At 39.5% G+C, this 23,227-nt stretch overlaps 2 protein-coding genes across 2 annotated transcripts; both read right to left on the bottom strand.

Moving 5' to 3' along the window:
- Positions 1 to 2,505: 2,505 nt before the first annotated feature.
- On the bottom strand, positions 2,506 to 22,556 carry LOC140927850 (acid phosphatase type 7-like). Its single transcript, XM_073377535.1, has 8 exons — positions 22,185 to 22,556; positions 17,950 to 18,042; positions 11,089 to 11,244; positions 8,938 to 9,013; positions 7,386 to 7,503; positions 6,025 to 6,222; positions 5,066 to 5,271; positions 2,506 to 3,487 (listed from the first exon to the last, which is right to left on the bottom strand). The coding sequence occupies exons 1-8, from the start codon at positions 22,518 to 22,520 to the stop codon at positions 3,306 to 3,308; spliced, it is 1,365 nt and encodes a 454-aa protein (XP_073233636.1). The 5' UTR covers positions 22,521 to 22,556; the 3' UTR covers positions 2,506 to 3,305.
- Positions 12,150 to 13,759, bottom strand: LOC140927851 (doublesex- and mab-3-related transcription factor 1-like). Its single transcript, XM_073377536.1, has 2 exons — positions 13,228 to 13,759; positions 12,150 to 12,820 (listed from the first exon to the last, which is right to left on the bottom strand). Exons 1-2 carry the CDS (start codon positions 13,484 to 13,486, stop codon positions 12,372 to 12,374), a joined length of 708 nt encoding a protein of 235 aa, XP_073233637.1. The 5' UTR covers positions 13,487 to 13,759; the 3' UTR covers positions 12,150 to 12,371.
- Positions 22,557 to 23,227: the final 671 nt, after the last annotated feature.

A 23,227-nucleotide genomic window follows, 5' to 3' on the forward strand; every position in this document is an offset into this window, starting at 1 on the left:
ACAATGTCGATATTTTAACGTTCGGGGTCGATTTTACAAGTATCTGCAGTGCGAAACATTGGAAATTTCACGCAATACAGCCAAGATTAAACTGAGAATGCAACAAAAGGGAACTTGACAATGCACGTTACTCCGAAGAAAAGCGTAAACAATGTCTTACAATATGCGAGGACATGGCATTGTGCTAAAACCATGTTGTTTCTCATTGTTATTTTTATTAGCCATGTGGGAAGCACACTTTTTAATACAAACACTTAGCCTTGGCGCTTCTGAACGTATGCTGGTTAATGACATCTTCCCGCGTTACGGCATTATCCAAGTCACCCCCAACACATTCGTAATTTTACTTATTTACTGTAAAAACCTTTTGATTTACTTCTTTTTAATGATACAACATGCTGCTTTTTTTATCTGGGTTTCTTTTGTTTTGTTTTAACGGCACAAAGCTAGGGAATGTCACAACAGAAGGACTTCACTCTTTTTGAAAAATAATTAGTTACGAAAATGTAACAGCTTTGGACAATACCCAAAGGAAAAAGCGAAGTGGGTGCGAAACGTTGCATATAAAGTTCATAAGTATTTAAGTTGAACTTTCAATAAAGCGCTCTTAAATTTGCGTTTCCCAAATCCATCGTAAGAGTTCAAGCAACGGGTATAACAAAGAAAATAATCGATACTTCTCTCATAAACCAATATTACTGTTATCGCAGTTAAAAATTGCCTTTCGCCCTATCTTATCAATTCCTTCTTCCTTTTAATTAACGGGATTCGCGCCTGTTTAATTAGGTGTTAACATAAACATTAGAGACACATTTGAGAGACAGACAGCAACATTCGACGGATCGCTAGTTGTCACATTCTCAGCACCTCGTTAGCTCTAAATACTGTTTTCATTCGATTCTGTTCGCAATTTCCACCACGTTCGTTCAAGCTGAACAATCGCACTTCGCTTTTCTGATTCACGAGTGCATCCCATATCAGCGATAACATCTATCGCTTCCTTTTGCGATATTGAAACAAGTATGTTCTAATCAAAACTTAAAGAAACAGATAGATCAAAGTAATTTCTCTTTGACAGAAAACCTGCGAAGTTTGGTAAACACCGCGTCCAGCCCAACGCACGCGAATTAAGTCTTCCTTTGTATAATGCGTCCTGTCTTGATTTACCCGCGAACAATAAGCTCTAGATAATTACTTTGAAGAACAACTGCGAGTTTGGTTACTGAGAAGGCTTCTTTTGAATACAAAGCGACGAAACAATGAATGTTGTTTGAACTTAGAGAATAACAAAACGCGAAGAAAAGGTTTACTTGCAGATAAATTACATATTGCACGACTTGACAGTTTTAATAAACGCGAACAAAGAAAGCTTCCCATTCAACTTAAGCAAACACACATTGCTCAAAACCTTATTAAAGCTCGTTTTTTTGCTCTTAATCAAATAAGATTCGCTGCTTTCCGTCGTGACAACAAACAAGGCTGGGCTTAAATAGGAAAAGCACGGAGGATCGGACAATCCAGGTGGTAAAATAACTTTCAGCAAGTTAATCACGAAGTGGACTGTTTGTTTGAACATGCAGGGTGTAAAACTACAACTGTCGATTTACCGATCCGACATAATTAGTTTCTCAATACTCTGACTTCCCTTGTCTAACACCACTTTAAACTGGGACAAACACACCGTAAAATTAATTGTATGGGAATCTGTCCTGAAATCAATTCCGCCAAATTAGAATTAAAGCATATATTGCAGTATAGGACAGTGCTTGTGAGGAAATAGGCGTTTTAACACGCCCTTAAATGAAAACATTTCCACGCGGACTTCGTCAAGGTTTTGTGGATAAATCTTTGATTAACTAGAGCCGCAAAAGATTCTCCCAACGGTCATTAGGTTTTAGGACAGGACCTTAAATTTAAGGTCGATTCAGAAATCAAACTCTTCGTTAACACAAACTCAGCCATGCTTGCCTTAAAAAAAGGGGGGGGGGGGGGGGTCAACTACAACACTCCGTTTGAAAACTGGCAATAATTTGTAGTGATTCTTTAATTTCACAACTAGAAGCGTTTGAGATTTTGTTGGAGGAAATGTTGTAACTGTTAAGTTAGAATGGATAAAAAAAACACCAACACATTTGTCAGATCTAAGCTCGCATTTATTTTGAAACATTTCCTGTAATAAAGGCATTTTGTTAAAAATTATGATATTACGGTTAACAGCAATAAATCTCCGATTTATTCTAGGTGATGTTGTTAACAGATACTTAATTTAAAATTCATTCAGTGAGCCAGTCTCCCAATTCATACATCAAAATTTTAAGGAAAAATGTTCGATATACAGACATGAATCAAAGTTTTTTGTAATTTAAAAGTAAACAGTTTGAAGGAACGTCGACAGCGATTTTTTGATTGACTAGAATTTACCTTTGAAGGGGGGCTTTGTACCCATCCGCAAAATCGCTAAACAACCCAAGCGAACGAACTCGGGAACAGGGAAACAAATAGAACTCGTGTCCTCTGCTTTATTTGACTATTGCTTGCATTTCATCATTTTCTCTCAGTAAATACAGCCATTTAAAAAGAAGCTCTCGACATTCAGTCTTTCGTTCAGAGTCGATTATCGGCTTCTGCTTTCGAATAAAAATACACTACGACAAAATGCGGTCACTTTTGTGCAGCATAAAGTCCTTGATGAACTTGCGCCGGTGATTTCTTTTACTTTAAAAATTAAAATGGTCAATTTGTCAAAATATCATTACAATCTACGATAACGCGTAAAGAACTTCTTTGCCTACCATACTAGAATTCAGATACTCATAATTTAGATGTTCCGTCCTAATAGGTTAAGAAGTCCCGCGAAATCAAGGTAAGTATTCTACATTTCAGCGGTTTAAACGGTCCGTGGTGTTCATGCACAAACCAAATGAAGCAGTCCTGTCCGATCTAAGATGCTTTTGTACTATTTTACATTCAGCAGTTTATGCGGTCCGTGGTGCGCCTGAGTAATCCAAATGAACCAGTCCTGTACGATCTAAGATAATTCTCTAATACTTTACATTCAGCAGTTTATGCGGTCCGTGGTGTTCCTGTGTAATCCAAATGAAGCAGTCCTGTCCGATCTAAGATAATTCTCTAATATTTTACATTCAGCAGTTTATGGGGTCCGTGGTGCGCCTGAGTAATCCAAATGAAGCAGTCCTGTGCGATCTAAGATAATTCTCTAATACTTTACATTCAGCAGTTTATACGGTCCGTGGTGTTCCTGTGTAATCCAAATGAAGAAGTCCTGTTCGAACTAAGATAATTCTCTAATATTCTACATTCAGCGGTTGAAACGGTCCGTGGTGTTCCTGCACAATCCAAATACTGTCTGTCACTGACGCATCCCAAGCTTTGATTTGTTCCCAGAAGACATGGGTCGAGTTCACAATCCTCAGCTTACCATAGCCCGCGTTGCCTGGAAACCACTCTCTGAATGCGGACCATGGACCTGGCGTGAAATGACGACAAAAGTAACTCTTTATAGAACTAAAATCTGCTGTGGCTTTCCGCGAACATGAAGTGCTGCCATTATTACCGGGCTATGATTATTTTTCCGCCAGCTGTAAATCGTGCACGCTTCTACCGTAAAATAATTTGCGTTCACAACTCCGTTAGCCTGCAAAGCTGGCGGTTTTCTTGGAACATGACGAAGAAAACTGAACTCACGACGAAGCTACAAGAAGGAGGAAGACTGCAGAGAAAGCTCATTCTTCGCTTAAATGATCGAATCTATATAATTGCTATGGATAACAACCATTGCATCTAACAGAAACACGAAGCAGGCCTTTCTGACGTGTTCCAAATCTTTCGAGGGCAAACACTTTAGTTAATATGGTTACTCGTGTTCGTATGGTAACACAACAACAGTCATGAATAAGTCAACTATTGGAATATGATGGCGGGGGGGGGGGGGGAGGGGGGGAAGTCCTTATTAGGACTGTTGTTGACGGTAACTGACGTTCTGTGAGGTAGCCATCTTAAGAGTTGATGTTTAACAGGTGTCAACAAAAACTATATGAGCCGCAACAGGAAAAGGAAGGTTTTAAACAGGACAAGATATAAAGAAAAGGAAATCAAAGGCCAAATCGTCAATCTCTTTGTATGGTTTAATCCCGGCGAATTGAGAAACACGATCAGAGACTGTTGTGGATTTGATTAGAGAAGGCACAATGAAGAATCGAAAGCTAGTTCTTTTTTAGCGTGTGTTATACTGCTACCCTAATAGCTGCACGTCGTTGAAACCGCATGATTTGGCGGCACAATGGCCGCGTTCACATGAAGAGAACTAATTGAGATTCGTTTTCCCGCCAGGACAAAGGAAATCGAAGACGGTTGGTAAGAATGTGTTATCTCTTTCTTTTCCTCTGTTGCGCAGTAAACCAAGAAATGATTAGGAGCGTAAGGCCCGTATTCAAGCCATGCCGGAAGCTGCTGATAGTCATCATTGCGACTGAAAACTGGTGTGGACCGATGTAAGGCTTGGTTTCCTTTAGCGACATATCAAGTCTTTATCGTACAGTAAAAAACATTAGTCTTTTCTAACGATGAAATAATGAATATGAAAATCATGTGTAGGAACTACGTGGCGAAGAGTTAAATGAAAGAAGCCTTGATAGTCGCAGTTACAGACGCAACTTGTGCAGTTGCGAAAAGAAAGCTTGAAAAAATCAAGCTGGTACGAGATTCGAACTCAAGGGTTTATAACGATCCAACTCGATGAACAGCTCCCAGTTGGCTGTTAGCTCAATTGGTCGAGCGCGGCCCCAAAATCGCAGAGGTCAAGGGCTCAAATCCCGTACAAGCCTGAATTTTATCAGGCTTTCTTTTCGCAGCTGCAAAAGTTGCGTCTATAACTGCGCTGATCTTTCTTTTTTTAAAAATAAGTCATTTTTGCCGATTATGCAAGTACCTACAAAGTATTCTCTAGATACACTATCATTTTACGGCGTATTAAAAGTACATCCAACGTTGACCCGAATTCTTACTGGCTACCGTTTTATTTTGTTACATGCGAAGAAGTTCTCACCTCTGGGTCCCAGCATCGGGTTCACGCATATCCCATAAAACTCGTTGCAGCCGGCGGCGCCTGAGATTATGTGGACTGGTGCCCTGGGATTAGAGTAGTTATGAGCCGTCACTGTATCATTGAACACTGGCCAGAGGCGTTCGTATGAGTGCTCATGCGCTTGTATAATGATGTCCACACCATACTGGAAAAACAACGGTTCGAGGCTAGAAGGAGTAAAATAGTAATTAATAACACACGTTTCTTGCCTTACCCGAAGCCGTTCCCCCTCCCCCCCAACCCCGCTAGGTAGATAAGAAAACTACTTCGACCAGGATAGTGGAAGATGGGAGAAGAATGAGGGAGGGGTAGATGGCCGGAAGTTCCCAGAATCTTACATTGATCTGGCTGCACGGTGCATTTGAAACCAAACGTAACGTTAACCGCTAGATCTCCAGGGTCTTACGGAAGTCAGGAAAATTTGAACAGTGTAGGCAAAACACACTTCCAAACATCTTCCGTTGATGGCATTTGTCCCTCAGCTAGTGCTAGTAGTACGGAAGCATTTTTCGGACAATCAGGCGCTCAGTATATTCGTCTGTATGGTCGCCATATATGATTTTTAAAGAAGAGGAAAAATGGGGAGAGTAGTAAATGCAATCAATGGGGTGCATAAGTCTCTCTCGCCCCATTCCCTACTCCCTTTGACTCGTCCACCGCATAACCCGAACCATTTTGAACCCCAAAATATCTTTGCTCTGAGTTCTCAAAATAAATATTATATACAGTTATGGAAAAGAATATTTTTTGATTGATTTCTCACCACACCTGCGCTTTGTGACTGATTGACAAAACCTACTCGACTCTTTACGGATACATGGGCTAGCTTTACGCGGTTGCATCGTCGCATTTGTTCATGACTATTGTTGTGGATATCTATATTATTGTACTGACAGCTTTCGGAAAAAAAGAAACCCCACCTTTTTCTGACAACAGAATGAAGAGTGGTGCAGTCATCATGATCAATATTGGAGCAGTACATGGGCCGGTGACCAAAGGCGATTATCCAAGGCCTCTTAGCTCTGTTCTCTGGTTTGTTTGCCTCCTTGAGATCGTTCGTTAACCACTCTTCCTGTTCCGCAACTGGGCCATTAGTAAAATAGACTTCGGTCGAATAACTACAAAAGAAAGGGATGTAATTAATCCTCAAGTCTGGTTAGTAAAAGTTTACTTTCTTTACCTAATCGCATGTGAACAAAGCCCTGAAAAATCCCTCAATACTTTGCCGAACAGCAATAAGTTAACGTAAGCAAATAAATTTAAGCAACTTGAGTACAAAATTAGTTCCAACTTCTCAGCTTCATCTTAATGAACAGCTGTAAAGCAGAGTATACGTTGAGAAATGATGCGATCAACATACCACAAGCACGGGACAAAGAAAAACTTTGAGTCTCCTACAGGAATTGAAACTGCCAAGTTTCCCATGAGTCCTTTGTAGCTCAGTGGTTAGAGCATCTGACCGGTGCACGGAAGGTCATAGGTTCAATTCCTCTTGGGGACTCAGATTTTTTTGTTTGTCTCATGCTCGTGACATGTTGATCACATCATTTCTCACTTCTTCACCGAGCTTAAAATTTACCATCATTCTCTATTTATCAGAGTATATGTTGTAGATAAAATCCGTTCCCAGGTTAAACCACAACTAACTTTAACTCCTATGATTAAAATGAACAATTGGGGCAAGGAAGCAAATGAAATTCTGAATCAAACTGTGTTGAATACTGGTTTAACCTGTGAACAGATTTTACCTACAACATATATACCGCTTAAAGCGTCGCAAGAACTCGGGCCTGGTGCAGAACTCGTGCACATAAAAAGTAACTGTTGTCACTTGTCATTATGGGGCCTCACTCTAACTAGATTGTGTTCAATTCATGGAATTAACCACTTAAACCGACACCAATTTTGGTTGATTTAGTTGAAGTTCCCAACAGAAAACGTTCGGAAATTTTTTTAGGGTTGAATCGTGGTTATCAGTAACGTTAATTCAAGGACTCTTAACGAGGGCACGAATGCACTGTCTGTCAGCAGGTGAGCGCGCTACTCATTATTTCAACATTCAAAATCAGGTTTGAGTTACCGTAAATCGTCTGTTAAGCCCCCCTCACTCTAATAAGCCCCCCACCTTTTCAGGGGAAGAAAGTCCTAAGTCCAAGCCCTTAAACTCTTCAAAGTTTTATGAGCAGGAAATAGTGACCTCACCCATGGTGAGGGCATTAAAATGTGTTTATGTACATTAAGGGTAGAAGTTTTTACTAATAGCAATGTATTTACTGTTTACCCGATGAAGTGGACCTTTGCGATGTCGAAGCTGTACCACATTCTATCAACTGTAGTAGGCCATTCTAGTTGAGGCATGGAGAATCTGTATCGGTAGTGACTGAAGTTGAAGGCAATCTCTGCAAGCAGAAACAATTAAAAAGGATAGCAAGCAAGTTACACTGGTATCGCTTTGGAAAATGTTCGAAAAGTACTTACTCTTGGTTTGCGTGAGATCGCCTACCATTAATTATACTAGTAATAATTGACAGTACAGCTGCCCCCGCTCTACATATTGTCGGTCAATAGTATTCTTGGTCTTTGTATAGCTCTTTGAAATATACCGATTCATAGTGAAGGTTTTCAAACATGTTCCATACAATAGGTGAGAGTAAAAACAGGAAACGCAAGGTTCCATGCACTGTTTCAGTTCGATCTACACAGCTTTGATCTGAAGACATTCTCAGTTTCGAGAATATCTTATTCTCAACCGTAAGAAAAGATTTAATAAGAAGTTGGAATATTTCGCTATGTCTCTTTCACTTTGCTATATTTTTCTCCTCCCCTCGTCTCGCCCTTCGCACTCGTTTCGCGCAAAATGCCGCGTTCGCCTCGCCTGGCTCATAAAGCGCCTGTTATGCAGGCCAACGATTTACATACAGTTCATATTATTTACCGGAAGGTAAGCCTTAGAAATTAAAAGGTTTTCGCGTTCTAATCCTTTTTTAAACTTTATAGGAGGACATCTGTCAGTAGGGAATAAGTCAGCATAGCATTTGACTCTCGGTGAATTTCTGTAATCGTCCATCGTTCCTGCTAGTGATAAGCTAGCAGTTGGTTCGGGCACTCGTCTCAGCTGTCGTCTTGCTTGTTTGTGGGCTGAGTCGTATCCCCCAAAGGGGAGAAAGAGTGTCTGGCAAATTGTTTCCAATCAAAGATTTGTGAACTCATGTCTGGCAAACTCCCCAAGTGTTTAAATATACACAGTTATGCGCACGTTATACCTTCATCTTCGAAACTGGCGGCCTCTACAGGCGCCCGCATTATGAGACTGATCAGCGGCTCATTTGTTTTCGGAATAATTCAAAGTGGACAGACTGCAAATTACAGTAGTTGCTAAAAATATATCTATGTGTCGTAACCGTTCAACAGGAGGATGCCTAAAATGTGTGCAATTCCACAATTTGTTTCGGCTCCATTAAATCCTATACCAATTGCAGAGCATTTTAGGAGGAGCCGCCCACCATGTGAGCACAGTCACGGACAACACATATAAGTGAGGAAAACAACGCAAAGTAAAATTAAGACGTTATTTAACGGGCTAAATGCACACGTCAATTAAATTAATAGTGTGGCAAAGAATAAGCAGGAAGAACAATCTAGGAAGCGAACACTGAAAGAGAGACAGTGGCGAAGATAGTACGCTGCTAGCATTCCCTCTTCAGTATGTCGAGTCGAGGCTTGGCAGGACTCGATAGCGGGAACTAGCCGAGAAGGGAACTGGAGAGAGGCAGGAGTCCAGAGAGAGAAAAAGAGAATGATACAACACGCTATATTTGTCTGGTTGAGCTTACCGTGATTTCCGACGCATGTCATGTAAGGAACAATCGCAGCCATGTCTTGAATCCTGTTCATGAACGCATCACCGTTCTACCGACAAAAAACAAGGAATTCATTTTAGTTATAAACCGTTCAAAATCCCCAATATCACGACAAACATTTTTCTCGGTTCCATCAAGCCATTTATTCTCATAACTTCTGAGAACCTGAGGAACAGTTATCAAAAGGGGAATTTACCCTAATCATTGCAAAACAGTATAAACTGGCGTTTCATCTGTAACGACGACTTATTCAGAGATTCAGGGGTAACTAGACTGCTAGACAAGACTCCGTTTTTTAAGGCCGTCGAGGTAGATGCCTGGGACACCTGCCCACCCAACTGAAAGCGTGAGAGGTGCGACAAAAACAACAACAACGATAATAATAGTGATAATAAGTATTAGCCGATCGTATTTTTGCGTCGTGAGGACAACGCATATTTCATTTGCTCTGGCTGTGAAAGTAATTTCTTCTTTTTTCTTCTCGGGCTGCCGCGCTCGCTTCTCGAGTCTCTCGACTTTTACGCGTGCGTGAGCTCCTCTCACTAGATTTTGAAGAAAATTAGACTGCGTACTCCCCAAGCAACTGATTGCTGCAAGGACGTGTACAGTGCAAAAGCTCGCGTTCGAAGGCTTTTTCAGCAGGGCTGCGAACACTGGAGAAGAAACCGGGGCTTCTGCTATTGACTGGTCCACTTCGTGTGCAAACTCTTTCCCAGGGTCCTCTACTACTCGTCCACTCCCTCTCGCTCCAGGGAACGGGTAGGAGAGGAGCCTGGGAACAAGGTTGTTTTGTAGGCGGTTTACTACTGTATACTACTAAACCGATTCAAACGCATAATAAACATAAAACTAACTTCGTTTCTTTAGTGACGCAAGTTACGGAACCTCGTAGTTTTTCTTGCGATTTATGCCCCGCATCTAACGGAAAAACACTTGGGGGTGATTACTTAAAGCCAGATTAGCAACAAACAAAAGTTTAAAAGACTCAGTAGGTAAAGATCTGTTTATTAAGTATATAAATTGCTCGCTAGTTTGTGTAGCCTGAGTAAAGCCACCCCTTCCCCTCGACAAAAAAAAAAGGACAAAAAAAAAAACAAACAAGAAAATCGGGAAGAGGGGCTCTCTGCCAGGCTATAGTCTGGGGTGAAAGCCCTAAGGACGCTGTTATTAAACAGCAAAAAAATTATCAATCTGTGAGCGTCAGATAAATTTAAAATGGTTTTGAACGCGGTTTTATTAAACAACGCCTAAACTCTAAATTAAAAAGATTTTTTTTCTCGCAACAGTAAAAGGAAAATCGATTTTATTTTCTCCAAAATTTTCGACGGCTTAATGGTCTTTCTTGTTCACGGCATCATCTTGGCGTCTGGGGAAAAGATCAAGATCACAAAGCGACCCTGAACTTTAAGTCTGACCTTGGGAGGTGGGACCCGTTTCTCGACTTTATGGGCGCCAAGTCAAATATTCTAAAGAAGAAAAGCACTGGACGCACAGTAGCAAACAAACTAGTCCTTTTCGGTTTGTAAAGTTATAGTTTTATCATTATTTTATCTGCAAAACTATCGAAACCGATTACGTCAAACGGTAATCGCGAATTTGTACCACGAGACCAAGACCTATTTACTTGTCGTTATTAATACGGTTCATTCTTTCTACACATAATTTAGTAGTTTCATGCAATTTTTTGTCCGGAAGAAATGTTTTGAGCTGTTTTATCTGCTTATTTTCTATTTTAAGAAATTCTTACCTTGAATCTGACGCTTGTCGTTTGCCGTATACGTGAAGCTTAAAGTCTCTAATACTAATAACAAACAACTACAGCATTACCGGCTTGCGCCGGCCAAACTGAAAACGAGACGAAGACTGGGTACCGACTTTTTGCCTCCAGTTGAAGTAGGGGTAGGTACACATCTACAAGTGTCTCAACTGCCATTCCGATTTAAACCATAAAAAATTTAATTCACAGAATGTTGCAAATGAATGTGTTAACCGTGTCAATTTTGTTTTAATAAGCGGCCCTTGGTCTCGAACTTCAAACTCGTTTAGTGCAACAATGTCACACTGTCACTGACACTTTGTTCTCCAGGGAAGAAATCCTTCATTAACAAGTTAAAACACACTTACCAGTCCCCCATTAGTTTGAAGGTCATACGCGAAATCCCCAACATGTAAAATGGCCGTGTTATGTCCAGACTGGGCCTCCTGTATCAGCCGTTGAAGACTGGGCGCTCCGTCAATACGACCCATGTCTCCATAAACCAAGAACTGTGGCGACCAATCCTAAGCAGAAAAATTGGAACATTGCTTTCAAAAAGGCTCTCTCGAAAGGATTTGCCATGGGACTTTATTTGCAACTGGTCAGTCTCGTTAGACTGAAAGATCTTGTTGAACTGGGGACACGCCATTTCGCACTTCCCCCGCCGTAGACGATGAGTATTTGAATAGGGGGTTCGGAAATTTTTCTCCGTAGAAGCCGATAAAATTTGAACCTTTCGAACAAATTTTTCAAAAGTGCTGACAAAACGTAAACCTTTCGGATTTAATTTCTCCAGAAAGCGCCGACGAAAAATTGAGGGTTAGGATTCCAGCAATCTCTAGGGCGGGGGTGAGGACAGAAAATGGAACGTCCCAAGGTAACTACTACTTGCTTTTCTTGTCATCGAGCAGTAGTTTGTCTTTAGGAGATGTGCAAGTTTTCACGTTCAGCTAATTGGGATGAAAAATATTTTTTTAAAAAAATATTGATATGAGTTGCACGGCTGAGACCCATCCCTAACCCCTTCCCCCAACACACAAACCTGTTACCAAGTTATACCAACCACACCCACCCTCCACCCCTCGCGTAACCTGCGAATTTTTAAAACCATCTGCGGGCAGTCTTATCTTTCAGATGAAAATTCCTGGGACCTTTATCTGCTCGTTAGCAAAACTGTCATACTGAAAGAGCTGTGATAACAAGAAATTATTTGCTTTTTTTAAAGTTTTGTTCAAGTATTTTTTGGAGTTAGAAATGTAAGCTTACTAACTATTATAATAAGAACAAGACATTTAGTTCTTTGCTTCATCATCGATGAAATTGTGAGCATCTTTAATAAAGCAATTAGTTTTTATTGAAACAATTAAGGACAAACAATAAGACTACATTTAAATCACGTAAAAGCAAGACACTTTGTTCTTTTTCTCTTCGTAAATCAATAATCCTCATGAAGGAAATTTATCCGTTTTGTTCACCAAACAAAACTATCCTTTATAGTCTGCTGTTTTAACAACCAGTATAAAATAATTTTGATAGACTTTCTTAATAACAAAGTTTTTATATTGGCCTCTTCGGGAATGTTCAATACTTGCAATATAACAAACCAAAACCGAGCCTATTTTTGTCCAAGTGGCATGAAAAGTTTTTTTTTTTAACAAGTTGTTATTCTCTGCTCTGGACTTCCAAACGACGCTAAAACAGCGGCAACTTCTTCGGACGAATGGCCAGACCTGAAAGAGCTGTTGTCCGCTATCGGAGGCAGACTGCGGTACTTCACAAATGCACTGTTATCGGAGATGGAAAATCCTGGACAGGATAGAGGTTCCACGGGACAAGAAGGAATGCCTTGCTCGGGCCAGCTGTTGTAGCGACAAACTTGCCCATCGCACATGGTCCACAACTGAAAGGGTGTCGGAAGATACGCACTACAGTTGTACGACTGCTGTCTTTGGACATTAAACGGAGATTGCAGAATGTTGGAAACGCTTTGCACTAAGCGACCACCAAGTTTGGGGAATGCCTCGTGGGTCTCGTCTAGGACGCTGCTGTTTTCTTTCAACAAAGATGATTCGTTTTTCACAACCGACGAAGATATGTTTACTGCAAAAACAAGCAAACGAACATTAACTTAAGTGAACAAGAGACTTGAAACACGACTAGAAAAATAAAAATTCATTGAGCAGTAAATAGAAATTACGGTAAAACACATGTTGCTTTTTCTTCGAGTTAAAAAACTAAAGCGCTGTTTTAAAGTTATAAAGTATGCTAAAAATAGCATTGTTAATTAAGGTATAAAAATAAATCAGCTTAACAGAAATTTCGTCAGTTTGGAACCTCTGCTGTTGTAAAGAGAGCGAGTTCTTGTAAACTTAACAATGTTTTTCTTTTTTGCGAAAACAGGAAAAACGAAAGAAACAAAAAAAAAAAATTAGCAAATAAGAAAACTACGTTCGTTACAAAACAACAACAACAAAAAAGAACAACGAAATTAAACCTTTGAAATTTACCTAGTGATTCTACAGGAGTTCCACAGTAAGGATGGTTTACAATGTCCTTCATCTGTTTTCTTCGAAGACGAACTTGCTGTTTCATGATGTCCCTTTTAAGGCGTCCCTTGACACATCGCTCACAATGACAGCGCAAGAAAGGACAATTATGCTTGTGTCCTTTGAGGCTTGAACGTATTCCATGATTGCTACAAAGAGTGCAGGACGGCTTGCGCTCCTTCCTGATGTCAATAAGTTTCGCAAAAGAAGATTTCTCCATTTTTCTGCGCTGCACCACGTTTTAGCCAAGAAACAAGTAGACTGTTGTTTTTCTCAAGAGGCGCGCCCTCTATAAACCCACAAATGACAAACAAACAAAGAGAAGTCGAACATGATTGGACAACAGCGCCTGTTCACGTGCGCAACTCGTGTTAAAAGGTGACAAACATTTGTAAAAGTTATTACAAACAACAACAACAAAACACCAACAAAAATATTTCATATTGAGACGAACTCACTTTATCAAGCAGAAATAAACGCGATATAATCAAACACATACTGATGAAAAAAAATAACCATGAAAAACTAGGATGGAAACTACGTTTCAGCAAAAGAAGTTGAAAACCTGCATCTCAAATCAGTTTCACATTGTTTCACATCTGATTCCTTTTCCTTGAAATCAAGCACGAAATGTACAAGAAATCTACTACACCACTTGTAAATTTTCTTCGCGACAAGACCTTGACATTTCCTGCTTTTAGTACGCAACGTTCAACTCAACAACAAAAAGTTGCAATTTTCTTGAAATCAGTCGCTACCTGAGGCAAGATTTGTATCAAATTTAAACTCCCTCTCAATTTCCAGATTCTCACAACACTTGTTAACCTTTTCGAAACACTCGCCTTGACAACGTTTCTTCTAAGTGCCTACAGTTTGTTGGAATTTCTTTCCTTCTTACTTGTTTTGTTCATTTGATCGATTTACATATAATACGTGATGTAAGCATCGTAGAAAAAATGTTTATCATCCAAAGTCATGAAAAGTATAGTGACACTAAAAGATATTTTTTCTGAAAATAATAAACTCTTCAAAGCAAAAATAAAATAAAATAACATAACATAAAGGCTTGTAGAAAGAAAAGATCAAGTACTTTCTTTGGAACTAAACAAACCCGAAACACTGCTTTGATTCTTGCGAAAATATTTGATCAGTTGTCAACGCATTGTCTCCTCCTATTTTAAAATTAGCGCGCAGAATTCTATTACGGTATGATTAATGACGATTTCCATATTTTTCACCTCTTTTTCTCTTGGCAAAAGTGTTTTAGTACGGGACACTTTGAAAATCTCGACCCTGCCACTTTTGCGATAATTTTTTAAGCTGACACCGGCGCACAGTAGCAACTACTTAGGTATATGGTGGATTGCACCATGAACAGCTGATGAAAGAGTGTACAGAGGGTATCAAGGTCAAACAAGGATGAGAAATTTTGTTCATTCAGAGATCCACCATTCTTCGTTAAGGGGGCTACAAATCATAGAAATCGGTCAAGAATCTTTTCTGCTAAAAAGGGCTATTCAAGAAGGTTACCTTAAACGTTTATGATGTTTGTATTACTCAGCAGGCCTCACTGGCAAAACTTTATATCTCAAAATCCGCCTTTGTTGCCTCTGTCATAACTCACTAGCAATATTTCGGTACTTTTAACTTATTATTTTATAGAGTGCGGCCTTCGACTCGATTCGCAAGGACGTTGGCTGACATTTTCAACGTAGTGGGCAGATCATCAACCTTTATCCTTTGGTGCAAAAATTGTAAAAATCATGTTTCCTATTAAATAATTCTGCGCTAAAATTAACGCAAAGCGCATCGCCTCTGTAAACTCTCCCCTCACAAAAGAGGTCTGGCCAATAAAAAAAGTACAGTAGCGCAAAGGTGTATCTACAACTTATGCATCAGTCAATTACACCTGCGCCCAGCCCCCCCCCCGGGCTACTGCGGGGCATTTGCAAATTTTGCACTGCCCGGGGGGGCCAGGGGCCCGTTTCTCGAAAGTCCCGATTATTAACGGGCCCGGTTAGCTGTCTCAGTTTACATTAAAGATCGAGTTTTCAATAGTTTTGCATCTAACGTGGTAAAACTATCAGTTAATGAAACAAAATGGAGTAGTTTGCTAGCCAGGACCTGCGCTAGTATTCTTTATATTTCGATTTGAATATTTGATTTCGGGCCCGAAAAGTTGCCGGGACTTTCGAGAAACGGGTCCCAGGCATTTGCCAACCCCAGGGCCATTCCCGAGCTTTTGACACGCACGCGGTTTCCTATAAGAATATAACTACACAGAAGGTTTTACTGGGAAAAAAGCAGATTGGCTCATCTGTCAAGGACAGGAATAAATTGTAGAGGGCTGTAAAGGCATGTTCTGGATTTTACGCATGCATTTCTTCATTGCTTATCAAGCCAGAATTGCGTAGCGAAATTAGAGCTATCGATGTGAATCAACGTTTTTTGGTTATTGAATCAAATTTCCGATGATATTATTTCAAGAACATCCTTTCATATTTATAAAACTATTCATAACATATAAATTTACAGCGTTCTATTAATTTTAACGTCAATATTTTTTAAATCTATACTAAAACTGTAAACTAGTGCATGTCGTCGCGACGTGAAGTCTTAATTACAATCCTAGCGCCATTACAAAGGAAGACATTAATTGAAACAAAAAATCGCACTTTAAAATGCTTAAAATGGCACTATCCGACTGTGCGATCAATGAAAAATGTTGCAGTGTTGACGCAGGACGTGGCATTGGCCCTCATTTTTCTTCCCATACCCTGGGGGATTTGACAGTTCAAGAGCCCCCACCCCTGGGAATTTGCCATCCAAGGCAAAAAATGCTAATGCCCGGGGGGTAGCAGGTGCAGGTGGAATTGACTGATGCATTACTATAATAACACCATGAGATTATTTCTTTACAAATGTAAAAATTTTAAATTTGTTAACAAAACTGTTTTTACAAAAAATTAATGTGGTGAAAGGCTAGGATTCACTTGCTTTCAGCCTCACAAAAGTTCCCTGCACTGAGAGCACGCTGAAATATTTCTTCTTCAAATTAAACAATAATAAATGATGGCCAAGGCTCTAAAAATCAATTAATTATTATTTTATATATTAATTATTATCATTCTTTATTTATCACACACATGACGACTTCAACATTGTGTAGTTCCATTTTACCTTTGACCCCCAAACGCCCTGGAATTTCCATTCTAGGGGGTGATTGTCACACCCCCTCCCACCACCCGCTGGAATTTCAGAAACTTTCCTACTTGGTTGAGAACCCCCTGGAAGGAATATTTCAAACAAAAGTGCTGTTGCACTATACTATTATGTGAAAGATAATATTGTTTAATATGCAATAAAACAGCAGAGAAAAACATTTTATTCATGTTAATGAGGCGTCTAATAATCTCAATTTTCAATTTATTACGGGTAGTCACTAAGAACATCAACACGGAGGTGATGCACTTGCATATTTACATATACTATCACATAAGACATGAAAAACACATTCAGCCGTCCATGTACATAAAAGAGCATCAGAAATAACTGGCGGGGTAGCTAGCTGTTTCTTTTTAATAACTCACCAATCTTACCCAGAGCCCCAGTAAAACACCTCGAAATGCCACCCCCCACTCCCTCAGAAATTACCTCCTTTTTGGCCTCCCTCCTCTTGGAATTTCTGTTGCCCCCTGTGTGGGGGGGGGGGAGGATATTTTCTGGAACTACACATTGCTGATCCTAGCAGTATGCAGGATGCATGTCTTACATGACCAGCTTGCCACGAGTCCTTCGTAGCTCAGTGGTTAGAGCATTCGACTGGTGTAGGGAAGGTCATAGGTTCAATTCCTTTTGGTGACTCAGATTTTTTCTTTGTCCTGTGGCCATGACATGTTGATCACATCATTTCTCATTTCTTCACTGAGCTTAAAATTTACCATCATTATTCAGTTATCAGTAGTGAGTTGTTTCTCACCAGTTGTGATGGCATTTAACTTTGGCTATTGACCTGCTTGGTCAACTAAATCACAATGTTATTGGTTATCTGTCAGTTGAGCTGCCGTGATGTTATTGACTGTGAAGACTCAAAATGTGTATTTGTGCATTTTAATCCGCCTTTTCTCAATTTATTATGAGAATGAAGGGAAGTGTGGAAATATTTGCAGTTTTAGGAACATTTACTTTTAGTGTCATTTTAGATAGGAACAATGTGTGGTTCCAAAAATTATCCATACCTACCCCATGGAAGGGATTTTTCCTTAGAACCCCCACCCCTCTGAAAATTCAAGTCAAGCTTCATACACTCACTTAAATTTTTGGGCCTTTGATAACCCCCCACCCCCAACGAAATTCCAATCCCTTCTGTGGGGGAAAATGGATATTTTCTGGAACTACACAATGATATCGTCTATTTCATTGTCTATTGACTTAAAAAGTGTATTGGTGCATTTCACTCCGTCTTTTCTCAATAATGAGAATGAAGGAAACGATCAGCAAGCAAAAGAAGACTTCTCCTAACAGGAAAGTAAAACATATGGAATGTATGGACAAGAGTGAGGGGACTAACAATTAATTGTCTCATGATTTATGTGGTCATACATGTAATAAAATCCCCATGCTCAGGGAACATGCAATTACATGCCCACCTACTTGAGAATTTTAATTAATTGAGCAACTGACCTCATCGTCTCTTTTAGCTGTGAATTCATATCCTTCACTGATGTTACTTCCACTCTGAACACGGTATGAAAAATTCTTCCCAGGAATCAAACCCTGCAAAAAAATACTCATGAATACATCAACACATTAAACAATTACTTATAAAGCTTGCGGCTGGGCCCATTTCTGGAAAGTCCTGGTTACAAGAGCACTGGTAACCTGCGATCAGGCAGTCCTTCTTTCCTTTTAGTTTCGGAGGGGAGAGGAAAAAAATGCCTGATACATTTACTTTCCGTGTCGTCTGCCCATAGTCCAGAATCTGGACTTTTGTCTGATTGGTTGAACAACAAAAGAGCCCACCAAGCCATGCACTGATTGGTTACAAGCAAAATATCTGACTTCCGGTGCAATTAGATAGGTTTTGTCACCTTCATCTCTTCAATCACAGAAACCACGAGATGATCGAGGAATATTCATCTAGCAGTAAGCTTAGGTTAAGCTAGTTCTAACTAAAAGACGAAAATGAACCTGTTTTAGTGAATCAAGTCAACAATGTACAGAGAAAAACTTTGAAAGCTGATATAAAGGACGAGTTGATATTTGTCACCGGTAGAGAAATCTGCTATTTCCTCTTCGACCCTTGCTTGGACTGAATTTTTAAAAAGAATTTTTAAAATTTGAGGAGCTTTGTCTTTGATAATCCTGCTCATTCTTGACCGATTTCAACTGCATAAGGCAATAATTACTGATGATTTTACACCTGCACTTTTGAAAGACCATAAAAGATTTGTTGCCGCTTCCAGTAAAATACAGAATTCTGTTGTCCCACTATTGTTTTCAATGAATCAAAATTAGTTTGGTTTGAAGGTTTGAACTAGCCTGCATGGCAGGCGTTCGAAAGGGAAGGGAATTAAAGCACCAGACAGCGTGCGAGGGAGGAGGGAGAAGGGGAACGCCTGCAAGGAAGCCATTGTTTTCGCCATCCTCGTACTAATTTAAAAAGAAAATAACAAAAATAACACAAAAATAAGGCAACTGTGAATGACAAGCTGTCAAATAAGTCTGGCCGCGATGCATATATTCTAGTCATATTTCTCGCACTGTTTTTCTTTTGTTTTCCTGAAACAAGAAATCTAAAGTGAAGGACCTATAAAAAAGTTCAAATGCGGTCGTCCATTGAAGGAATCTTCCTTGCAAGTTGCAATGACACATGCCGAGTTACATGAAATCAAGCATAAATCTATTCAAGTTCTTGCTGAAGGAATCGGGCAGGAAAACTATTTAATAAGAAATGAAGCGGCTCTTTGCAACTTTCAATGCAATGTTTGTCTAAGTAAAATTAAAACACTTTGCTGTCACTCTTTGAATTTCTATCAGGACGAATTGGATCCACCAGAGCACACAAAAAGAACGCTGGTGCGAACGCTGGGGAAAGAAGACCTGAACTTCGAAGATCTGCAAGAAGGCAGCAATTAATATTATTATTAAAGTAAGTTCCTGGTGGTTTTATAACCAGTAAGAAGAAGACCTCAACCAAAAATCATCAAAGGTTATAGATCGCTTCATCTTTAATAATTCTGCCATTGATAATGCAGGTCAAATAGCAGATAACAAGCACACAGGCAGCACGATTTTTCCTTTCTTTCTTCTGGCAAGTAAAACCGACAAGCTGTTGGGAGATGATGCTTTTCAAAACCAGTCAGTAAAACTCATCTGCTGACAGGCCTTTTCCTTCATATGGTTCTTTAAGGTGATTCCTTAGTAAAAGAGCCTAACATAGACTGTAGATGAAACTTGGTACACTGATGTAACAAGTGAAGAAGATGATAAAAAAGTAATAAAAGGTGGGGGTCACCGTGCTCGTTTTGACGTCACAATGCTGAAAAATACGGCTATTTGGGACCCTTTAACAAAAACCACATGTAGCCCAAAACTAGACAAAAGGAGAGATTTTTTCGGTGATGCATGTGGTATAGCACAGAATTTGACTGTCATGTATTTATTTGTTTATCCACTTATGTACCAGAAAAATGCCTTTTAATGCCCTTGTTTTTACTTTATGCTCCAAACTAGAATTAAATTGGACACCCGCAAATTATTCAACAATGAGTTGGAATCTTGCTGATAGAAAAAATTGACAGAGCACATAAAAATTATCTTACAGCTGAAATTTGAGAGGAAATGCATTTAAGGGAGATATTTTATGGCACTTTGATTTTTCACCAAAGTAGTATGATTTGTATTGGCCGCCATGTTGGAGGGCAAGAGTATGCCCTCCAACATGGCGGCCAAAACTATTTTTTGCTTATATCTTGTCGAAGGTTTGATAGTTACACTCAGATGTGCTGTAAACGTTACCACATCATCTTTTCAACATTTTCCTTGAAATTTAATTGCAAAATTTGTGTTCAGAAAGAGGTTATTCATAATTTTAAAAATCACATTTTGGTCACGTGAACAGCTACGAACTTACCCATTTTAAGAAAATGGTGTGCACAGGTTTGAAAAACCAAATCACTATTATTTTGTTTAAGATATGACCCACTAATCGTTTTTTGAAGGCAAAATCATTTAACTTTCATTTTCATAAAAATGATGTCACAAGACCTCTTAGTGCAAATGGCCTATTCCCCCTTCCCCTTTTAATGCCTGCCACGCCTGCCATGCAGGCTAGGTTTGAACCTGTAAATAGAACAAAGGTACCACACAGCAATGGTTAGGCAAGATTCGCGATGACAGCAGTGCTAAATATTATTGGTCTTTAAAATTGGTGAGGTTTTCACTGACAAGTACCATATCAACTTAGCATTCACTGCTTGCCTGGAAAGTAGATAATAAAATCCCTTTTGATTTAAGCTGCCTTCATTGCAAACTGCTTGAATTTCGGGTAAAATCTGACATATACGGTAACACAAATGTTGACAGATGCCTTAATTAGGGGGCAGCAGACCACTGTGAAGAAAATGTATGAGACGTTCTTTTTTCCCCCTTCCCCCCCAATAAGACACCTCATCGCAGGTTAGAGCACTGTTAAAACTGCTGTGTTTATGTTCAAGAAACCTATCAGTTAACTAGCAACTTGAACTGGTTTGTTAGCTTGGACCCAAGGACCTATGCTTTTATTTTTCAGATTATTTTGGCTTTGGGCCAAATTGGGCTTTGAGCCAAAATGCTATCAGGACTTGATGACAATGGTTTCTGATCTTTTGGCTATTTAGGTTTACATTTGTGCAAAAATGTGGACCTAAGAATCTCACGGGAAAAGCAAAGGGGTAGGTGTCAGTATAGTTTACCAAATAGCACACATCATGCTCACAATAATTACTGAACCACATAATTCTTTCATTTCCTTTACACTATTGTTTGTAATCGATTACTTTTGTCAAACGGTAACGATCAATAATTTGTTTTTCTGTGACTTTTATATGACAATATGCAGATGATATTGATTAATATCTATTATATTGACTGATTTCTAAAATCGATTTCTATTGACTGACTACGCCTGGGAAAAGCATATCTGTATAGTACAGGGACCACCCTACAGTGGTGTATACCTATGCTCGTGCTGGGTGGTCCACTCGGCTTATTAACCTTTAAGTAATATAACACTTCCTACTGTTAGTTATCCACCTTTTATCAATGCATTTTTTTGTTATTACTTTGTATACGCTCCATCCTGGTCTTGTAACGTAAACTTAAACTTTTATACTCTGAGGGAGCCCAGTATCTATAAGTCGTATGGTTTCTTTTTGGGCTTCCTCACCTCATTGCTTCTGTTTATTTTCTGTATTCTCGTCTTTTATTTTCTGTGGTGAAATGAATAAACTAAACTAAACTAAACTAAACTAAACTAAACTAAACTAAACTAAACCAAACTAAACTAAACTACAGTATAAAATTATGTTTACAGTGTTCTGTTGTATTTCATCGCATGAATCTACTTTCAGGTGGAATATTAAACCTCAATCATTCACATATGATAATAGGCTCAATTCCAAACTTGCTTTACTAGTATTGACATTGTATTGAGCTCTCTTTTCGTCTTGGCAGAAAATAAACTAAAGGCGACAGCGTCGTATTACGAAGATTAAGGATTGCTGACTAATCGTAACTTATGACTCAGCAACTATTTGGTTTTTGGAGATCTCAGACTGCCAAGCCCAACCAGTTTCGTTACAGGGTTACATAAGAACCTTTCATAAAAGTTCGATTCTAAAACGGAGCTAACTAAATAAAATGCGGGAAATCCTTACCTGAACGACAACACGATGTATATAATGCAGTCCATCAGGGTTACCTTCTGTGAACAAAGCAAATTTGCCTTCGGCTTTCAAAGAATAGTTCTTTGGCGCTAAGCCATAAAGAACAAACGAACTAGAAAGCTCCTGGACAGAAGACGTTGACCACATAACTGTCATCTCGCTCGCTGAATTTCCATAAGCAATGTGTATTTGTTCGGGGCCATGAACAGAATTGTAAGGCGACAAATCTGGAAAAGAAATGTCTCGCGAGACCGTACTAAACGATGCTGGACACACTATAAAAACGCAAATAAAACAGAGAAGAACAAACGCACGTCCCCTCTCCATGTTGATTTCGCCGGCTGCGAAAAGATCACGTGAGTTCTTTTCAACATGCCACTTTATGACAAGGTTGACATCACGCAATAATTCTCGTTTTGTTTTGGTCAAGCGTGACGCTGCTGCTAGCCTGCAGTGAAGGCGTTTTCTTTGAGCGCTCAATTTGCTCGCGAAAGTGCCATGTTGAAAATGGCGGCTACAACATATTACGAACACGAACAAGGTTTTGCCCACCCAAAACACGCCTGCACTGCAGGCTACGCTGCTGCTTATGTTTTTATAAGTTACCCCGGCGGGTGGCGGGGGGGGACACTCCGCATATGAAAGGGGTGGGGATTCTTGTCGTCTCGCTTAAGGGTGTAAATTTCGGATTTTGGTCTCACTTAGGCTGTTCTCGGCAAAACGCCACCATATTTAGCCGTGAAGGTCTCGTTTAGGGTTGCACGCAAAAAAATATAAAAATATATATACCTGGATTTTTGAAAACTGGGTTAGCAAAATACTACTTGGCAACTAAAAACAACAAAACTCATTCAAAGACCGATTAAAAGCCTTTATCTGACGCCGGACAGTAATTTCCAACGAGTCCAAGTTTAAAATGACGCAAATTTTAGAACATTTATTCAGTAAACTGACTTCGCGAAGTTTCAAACCGGTGTCATTTCAGTTTAGAAATGAACTGCAGCGAAAGAGTGCCTGGTTAAGGCATACATAAC

This window comes from Porites lutea, chromosome 2 (genome assembly GCF_958299795.1).
Source record: "Porites lutea chromosome 2, jaPorLute2.1, whole genome shotgun sequence".
In the NCBI taxonomy this organism is placed as follows: Eukaryota; Metazoa; Cnidaria; class Anthozoa; order Scleractinia; family Poritidae; genus Porites; species Porites lutea.

Bases quoted from the DNA above. Each gene is read 5' to 3' on its own strand.
- LOC140927850 (XM_073377535.1), bottom strand. From the start codon at position 22,520: ATGGAGAGGGGACGTGCGTTTGTTCTTCTCTGTTTTATTTGCGTTTTT. The intron at 18,043-22,184 runs GTAAGGATTTCC...ATTTTTTTGCAG, and splicing joins TACATCGTGTTGTCGTTCAG to GGTTTGATTCCTGGGAAGAA. The intron at 9,014-11,088 runs GTAAGTGTGTTT...TTTTGTCGGTAG, and splicing joins TTCAAACTAATGGGGGACTG to AACGGTGATGCGTTCATGAA.
- LOC140927851 (XM_073377536.1), bottom strand. From the start codon at position 13,486: ATGGAGAAATCTTCTTTTGCGAAACTTATTGACATCAGGAAGGAGCGC. The intron at 12,821-13,227 runs GTAAATTTCAAA...TTGTTTTTGCAG, and splicing joins AACTCCTGTAGAATCACTAG to TAAACATATCTTCGTCGGTT.